Here is a 7,227-nt window from a genome sequence, read left to right as displayed (position 1 = left end):
GGTGGATGGGATGAGGTAGGGCGGGTCTCCACCCGCAGCAACCTCCCCGTGGTGAGACCTGGGCAATCGTTATTATTTCATGACTAATTAATAATTGTATCATTATTTCTATGGTATATTTATTAATTATGCAGCAAATAATACGAGCAAATTGGCTGCGAAAATGCTTTTTTTCTATTTAATCGCTGTTATATTTTTTTCAGGAACTACACATATGTCTTAAAGATTCTGAAGTGTACCACATTGCAAATACAATTTTACGGAAAGAAATGTAATAATAATGAATGCATGCATGGTCAGTGTCGTTTAATTATACATGTACTTATGCATATGTATATGTATGTAGCTATCGTAGCATACATATTGCCGTTAGTTGGATGCAATAACTGAGGTGAGATGGCGTTTAAATCAGCTCCGGTTCAAAGATGAGCTGTTTTACCGATGCGGAATTCGAAGATGATACCTATATACATATGCATATACGCTGATATACGCACTATACGATGTTGATATTGTCTTCCAGAACTGAAGGTTTTTTAACAAGCTTCAAATAAATACTCAAGTAATTACGTATGATTGTGCATTAAAAATGTTGAGGGAATTGAAAAATATTATTAAACTTGAAAGAGTAGGTTTTACTTGTGTCAGAGAATACAGTGGAAAGGTTAATGTTCATTGTGTTTCACCAAGTTGGCCGCAAAATATCGTATCTAATAATTAATATCTAAATAATTAAGTAATGAAAAATAAATTGCAGGTGTACAAAAGTAATTATCCAAGGAGAATATTTTCTGGAATACAACCGACTGGAAATGTGCATTTGGGAAATTATTTTGGTGCCATACAAAAGTGGGTACAACTTCAAAATAACGGAGAAGATGTTCTATGGAGCATTGTAGATTTACATTCTATTACTTTACAATATGTAAGACAATGATAAATACGTAGGAAATATGTATATAATAATATATAGATGCTTGTTGTTGTATTATTTTACAAGTATAAAAATGTTGAATTTTAATTTACCGCCGCACTATGATATTGTACCACGATTTTATATACCAAGAAAATACTTAATAAGAACTTATTAATAATAAATCTTTAGGACCCTAAGAAATTATACGATAACGTGTTGGAAATGTGTGCAACATTATTGGCATGTGGTATAAACCCAGAAAAGAGTATACTCTTTCAGCAATCTACCGTTGCTATGCACACTCAGTTATGTTGGATTTTGGGATGCTTAACAACATTGCCAAGATTAGGACATTTACCTCAATTCAAAGAAAAAAGTAAAATGCTAAAAAATGTTCCATTAGGTTTGTATATTTATCCTGTTCTGCAAGCAGCTGATATATTACTATATAGGTAGGTTTTTATTCACGCTAAAACAATATTAGACAATGTACATTAGATGTACGTATCTATCTACATATGTAAATAATACGCTTTTCGTTGGGTACGATACATGGTTTCGTAGTAACCTAAAACAGAAAGTAGTTTAACAACACAATATTGATAATAAAAGTAACGTTAAATATGTAAATTGCAGAGCGACTCACGTTCCCGTCGGGCAAGATCAACTTCAACACATTCAGTTAGCGCAAGATTTAGCTGCTATATTTAACAAAAAGTTTGAAGATGATATCTTTCCTATCCCGCATTCTTTGGTCAACGGTAAAACCTTTTAATCTCAAATTGTGGTAAATCTTATCGTTAGATCGAGGGAATAAATATCTGATATATCCATTTATCTATATTTCCAGAGAATGCAAGTGAACGAATAAAGTCTTTACGAGATCCTTTGAAAAAAATGTCAAAATCGAGTATAGATCCAAAGAGTAAAATAGATATATTAGATGAGCCTGATGTACTATTAGAAAAGATGAAAAAAGCAGTAACTGATTGTACATCAGAGATAACTTATGAACCTGAAAAACGAGCCGGTGTTGCAAATTTGCTCGTCATTCATTCGTTGCTTACTGGAAAAACACCAGAGCAAATATGCTTAGAAGTTGAGGGATTAGACACTGGAAAGTATGTGAGATTAAAAATGAAGAAATACAAACGAATAGTACATGTATGTATATTACATAAATATATTTTCGTTTCTATAACTCAGGTATAAATTGATGCTGGCTGATTTACTTATACAAGAATTAACTCCAATTCGTGAAGAATTTTCAAGACTTATTAAAGAGCGATTATATTTGCAAGAAATTTTGAAAAGTGGTTCGATCAAAGCAACCGAAGTTGCTAGCGATTGCTGGAATCAAGTTCGAAAATGTGTTGGCTTTGAAAATGATATTTTATCTATAAACGAGAAGGAAATGGAAAACCTAATACGCAAAATATAATAGTATATTTGAAATAAAATTTACTTTTAATTTTTATTTATTTATCGAACAATTAAATTCATCTGTAATACTGGAATTACTGAAATTACTGAAATTACTGAAATTTCGAAATTATTTCTAACGATACTACCTCATATCGATGACCAATTTACCCCTTAGATGACCATGGGCTACTCTATCATAGGCTAATGGTAACTCGTGGAATCGATATACCTTTTTAACGACGGGCATTATCTAAATAAACGTGTAAAAGAAATGTTGTGTATTAGCTAGACACGATCAGAGGAAGAAGAATCGAAATTAACGTCGAGCATAGTTATAGAAGCACACCTTTCCATTTTCAACAAACTCTTCAAGTACTTTAATTCCTGTTTGAGAAGGTGTAAAAAATCCCCATTTTACAGAAGCTTTGCTTTCACTAATCGGAATATTGTATCTCACTAATTCGCTGATATTTTTCATTGTTCCAGTAATCAGCCCATGTTGATCAATATTTTTTAATAACGGGGAATTTAAAGTTATGTAAGAAGAATGGGGATAACCTTTCGATCGTACATGATATGCTCCTTGATTGGCACAGTCTAAAATTATGTAGTAGCTAGAATTGAAACGACAAGTTATTTTACATCCATGTTTTGTCTTGTATACGTTAACGACATTCAAATTACATACGGTCCTTCTGTAATTATTCTTGAATCTGCATCTTCTAATTTATAATCTATTACTACATCGGCACCTAATTTTTCTACCAAATTTACAGCGTCGCTGCTACAAGTAGTAACAACCTAAGAAAGAAATCAGTTTTTATAACGTTTCACAATTTATATGTAGATCTTGTCAGTCTTGTAAACGATGGTACATGCATGCCCCAAGCCTTTGAAAGTTGTACAGCCAAAGTTCCAACTCCTCCGGATCCTCCTAATATTAAGATTTTATTATTCCTTCTCATAGCTGACTCAGATTTGTAACATAATCCACCGGTAATCCATAACGCGGACCATGCTGTGAGCCCAGCGTACAGTATACTGGCTGCCTCTATATAGGATAAATTTTTAGGGCATAAATTAACCTGCGAACAAAGAGCATTTTCTCAAAAGTTATCCAAAAATGAATGTTAGAAATAAGAAATAATATTTACCATAGCACTATCGACAAGTACATAGTTGGCGTGACAACCTTGCTGTTCTACCGGTACTACACCCCACACTTGATCTCCCAACTTTAATCTGTCCCCTATTCCATGTCCTTTCGATACTATTATACCAGAAAAATCTCTGCCTAAAGTCAATGGAAGTTCTAATTCATCGTATGGAGCACCAGCGAAATTTCTTGCTTTTCGCATCAAGTTCAAAACTGTTGCGCCATATCCTCCTAATAAGATGGCAAATGGACTGAATGTTTAATAAAAATTGATCAAGAGAACGATGAGAAACGAGATATCGTATACTTGTCATAGCGATGTCTATAGGATTAACACTAGATGCTTCAACTTTTACAAGAACATCTGTTGGTCTAGCGATCACCGGAATTCTGACATTTGAAAGTTTTAATTCTTCCAAGCCATCGTACGAGTGTATCTGCCAAGCTTGCATTTTCTCTTGGACATTTTCTTTAGGTTTCATTGAGAAATTGCTAAGGAAACATCGTTGTGCGTTTCCGTACGTCAATTTTAAAGGAAATGCTAATCTTTTTAACATTTTAGATCGCGATTACAATCTATATAAGTACATACATCTATACATACATACATACATATATATTATATATATATATAAACATTTATAAATGAAGAAGCATGAAAAAACAGGTTATATCAGAGAAATAATTGAAATGAATTAATTTATTCGTTTGATCGAAGGAAATATGAAAATAAATTTTTAAGCAATCAAATTGAAACGAACACTCGTATTTATACGAAATCCTGTTGATCCTATTAAATTTGATAAATTTACTTTTAACGTTTCTTCATGACCAAGTTGTTTGGAATAAATGCCTACTGTATATACATACATACTACTCGCAGTCTACTCGGTACCAACAACAATATATGCATATATTTATGTATACATGTGTTGTATGTATGAATAATATGATATATGTGATATGTATATAATAGAATTTACTATCTCAAGTAGTATATATAAAATATATACATATATATATATACATATGTATGCAAAACATATGTAAAATATGTATATAATTTTAATTTCTTTGGTTCATCTTAATAAGTAAGGTTCTATCGAACAAATTATTTGTATTTTATTTATTACTTAAATTAATTAAGTAAGTACACATATAGTCTAATAAGTAAATGTTGCTCGATTGAAGTATAGCGCCTTTATTAGAGAGTCGTTACAGTTTTCTTCGGATAGATGGAGCTTGGTGATGCAGAAATCATTACACATATATATACACATGTGTATTTTACGCAACTTTTAAATGTTTCACTTTTTAAGCGATCAGTGGATCGTAATACAGTAAATACAGGTAATACAGTAAAGGCTAATTTAAGTTTTTCAACATATTAATATTGAAATACTGATTTATGGGTAGCTGTTTCAAACGTTAACATATTTATTAGAAACAGAAAATTGAGAATGTTAGACGTAAATAACTTTTAAAATCGGATTTAATCTCGGAAATAAGTTTATCGTTACATATGACAATTTAGAATAGAGAAGAGGGAATTCAGAATGAAAGTTTGGATAAAATAATTTGTTTGAATCGTATTTGATGGCATACGAAAGAAGATGAACCGAAAATACACAAGTATTGTAGGTATGTAGTTTGAATTAGGAATCACTAGTAGAAAGGTGATTATTTGATCGTAACAAGTTGAAATAATTGCGGGGTAAGTTGTTATTTGTCATAAGGAATCTGATAGAGGGTATGGATAATCGAGAAATTATGTTTATACATAGGAGAAAAAAAAAGAGAGAGAAAAAGGAAGGATGGAATAGAGCGGGGGTGGTTCTTTCAGTTTTAGGAGTAACTACAAGAATGCGCATGGCAGATATTGATCGGTAATCACTATGGTTACGCCTCGGTATAGAAGCACGACAGCGACTACGACAGCGACGACGACGACGACGACGACGACGACGACGGCGACGACGACTACGACGACGACGACGACGACTACGACGGCGACGGCGACGACGACGACGACGACGACGACGACGACGACGACGACGACAACGGCGACAACGGCGACAACGACGGTGACAGCGCTCACCCTGCTGCCGTATTTGTTTTACGGTGAGTTTAACGAAAGATGGACCGGTCGAGACCGAGTGTAATCGAGCAAGTATAAAGAGAGGAGAGCAGTGATAGAAGGGAAGATTTGAATTTGCAAAGTGAAGAAAAGAAGTTTGTGTAAATAGAAAATTTTGATAGAACGAACCTGTTTCTCGTGCGACAAGCCAATTAAGTAGGCGAAGGGATAAATTCCCAGAAATCGAGAGAAATTAATCGAGGATAGAAGAGAAAGAAATAGAGAGAGAGAGAATCAAGTAAGAATCAAGTAAGGAAAGATAGGAGAATATTGTAACGGAGAAGGGTAAAAGGTAACGAAAGAGGAGAAAAGTGAAAAGAGTGAAAGAAGAAGACAGGCATATATGTATATTTGTAAATGTTTGTAAGTGTATGAGTGTGCGAATATGAGAGAAAGAGAAGGAGAAGAGAGGGCGAGGATTAGAAAAGGAGAGGAGGGGTAGAGCAAAGGGGTTGGTCGAGGGTGGCGGAGGGTGGCGGAGGGTGGCGAAGGGTAGGGGAATGGAAAACGCATGCAGAGCTGTTCAGAGTAACGTGGAGCGCATCGCGGGCGCAGCAAGAGAGGATATTGACATTTTCGGTCGAGGGGCGCGCATTCGTAGAAGAAGGGGTGGTGGGTAACGGGGCAGTCGCCTCTTTTACCCGATCCTGCAGTATCCATGGCTACGTCGTCCGCGAGGATTTCGCGCGAAATACCGGGAATTTTCTCCTCGTAATCGTTTCATCTTCTTTTATTTTCTATACCGGTACTAGTGAGAAGTGTCGAGTGGCCGAATATTATCGAACGGGCCGCGCCATTAGAAAGATTGACCGGCGTATCGTTGCCGAATTAGTTGCTTTCGAAAAGGGTGGATACCGTGATCTCACCCCTCTACTACGATCACGGCAGCCCATCCCTTCTTTGATCCTGTCCCTAACCCCTCCCTCCCTATCTACTTGCTCGTTTATCTTTTCATCTCTTACCTTTTCGCCTACCTCTTCTTCTCTCTTATCCTTCCTCTCTATCTCCGTCTTTGTTCCGTCTCTCCCTTTTCCATTTTACTTCCGCTCTCTTCTACCGTCTTTTATTCAAATACAACATACGATATACAAGATACTACGTACAACATGGTTTAAAATTGAAACCTATCCAGGCAATATTATATTCTTCATTGTGCTGATAAAACATTACTCCAATGGTGGTGAGTCTCGTTTCACGATAAAGACATGGTAAATTTGCGAAACTGTACGGGCAAACGAACGAAAAAATGTGTTGTACCAGTGTGTGGTGGGGTAAATTAGGTGTGACACCAATGGGGCAGAGAGAGAGAGAGAGAGAGAGAGAGAGAGAGAGAGAGAGAGAGAGAGAGAGAGAGAGATAGAGATAGAGGGGGAGGGTGAGTAGAAAAAGGAAAAACGAATGGGTTGGATACGAGACAAGTAGAGGGTTAAAAAGGAAAAATATCGTGGGAGGATAAGAGATGAATATTCGAGCAAAATAGAAACATGCAGGATGAGATATACCTATCTCAGCAAGAGTAATGCGTAACGGTGAAGGAAATCTGTCTTGTTAGGATTTCTTTTCTTCAAAGATTGGATAGCGAGGGGCGTTGAT

The 7,227-nt window shown here is 35.6% G+C and overlaps 2 protein-coding genes and 1 long non-coding RNA gene across 5 annotated transcripts; 1 reads left to right on the top strand and 2 right to left on the bottom strand.

The window, feature by feature from the left end:
• Window positions 1–398: 398 nt before the first annotated feature.
• LOC114880734 (tryptophan--tRNA ligase, mitochondrial) lies at window positions 399–2,393 on the top strand. Of its 2 annotated transcripts, none has more exons than XM_029197050.2 (6): window positions 399–628; window positions 758–925; window positions 1,106–1,368; window positions 1,553–1,677; window positions 1,767–2,037; window positions 2,123–2,393. In XM_029197050.2, the coding sequence occupies exons 1-6, from the start codon at window positions 590–592 to the stop codon at window positions 2,355–2,357; spliced, it is 1,101 nt and encodes a 366-aa protein (XP_029052883.2). In that variant the 5' UTR covers window positions 399–589; the 3' UTR covers window positions 2,358–2,393. The 2 variants fall into 2 exon arrangements, with proteins under 2 accessions (XP_029052883.2, XP_029052882.2); XM_029197049.2 differs by having other exon boundaries at window positions 406–664.
• LOC114880735 lies at window positions 1,309–1,655 on the bottom strand. Its single transcript, XR_003790124.2, has 2 exons — window positions 1,563–1,655; window positions 1,309–1,484 (listed from the first exon to the last, which is right to left on the bottom strand). It is a non-coding gene; the product is annotated as an uncharacterized LOC114880735 (long non-coding RNA).
• On the bottom strand, window positions 2,372–4,443 carry LOC114880733 (reticulon-4-interacting protein 1 homolog, mitochondrial-like). Of its 2 annotated transcripts, XM_029197046.2 has the most exons (7): window positions 4,310–4,443; window positions 3,805–4,073; window positions 3,496–3,728; window positions 3,217–3,426; window positions 3,030–3,142; window positions 2,688–2,955; window positions 2,372–2,591 (listed from the first exon to the last, which is right to left on the bottom strand). In XM_029197046.2, the coding sequence occupies exons 2-7, from the start codon at window positions 4,052–4,054 to the stop codon at window positions 2,484–2,486; spliced, it is 1,182 nt and encodes a 393-aa protein (XP_029052879.1). In that variant the 5' UTR covers window positions 4,055–4,073; window positions 4,310–4,443; the 3' UTR covers window positions 2,372–2,483. The 2 variants fall into 2 exon arrangements, with proteins under 2 accessions (XP_029052879.1, XP_029052878.1); XM_029197045.2 differs by having other exon boundaries at window positions 3,805–4,443.
• Window positions 4,444–7,227: the final 2,784 nt, after the last annotated feature.

Source organism: Osmia bicornis, chromosome 7 (assembly GCF_907164935.1).
Source record: "Osmia bicornis bicornis chromosome 7, iOsmBic2.1, whole genome shotgun sequence".
Taxonomy (NCBI): Eukaryota; Metazoa; Arthropoda; class Insecta; order Hymenoptera; family Megachilidae; genus Osmia; species Osmia bicornis.
Note: the sequence above shows the minus strand (reverse complement) of the source record. Positions and strands in the feature narration are given on the sequence as shown.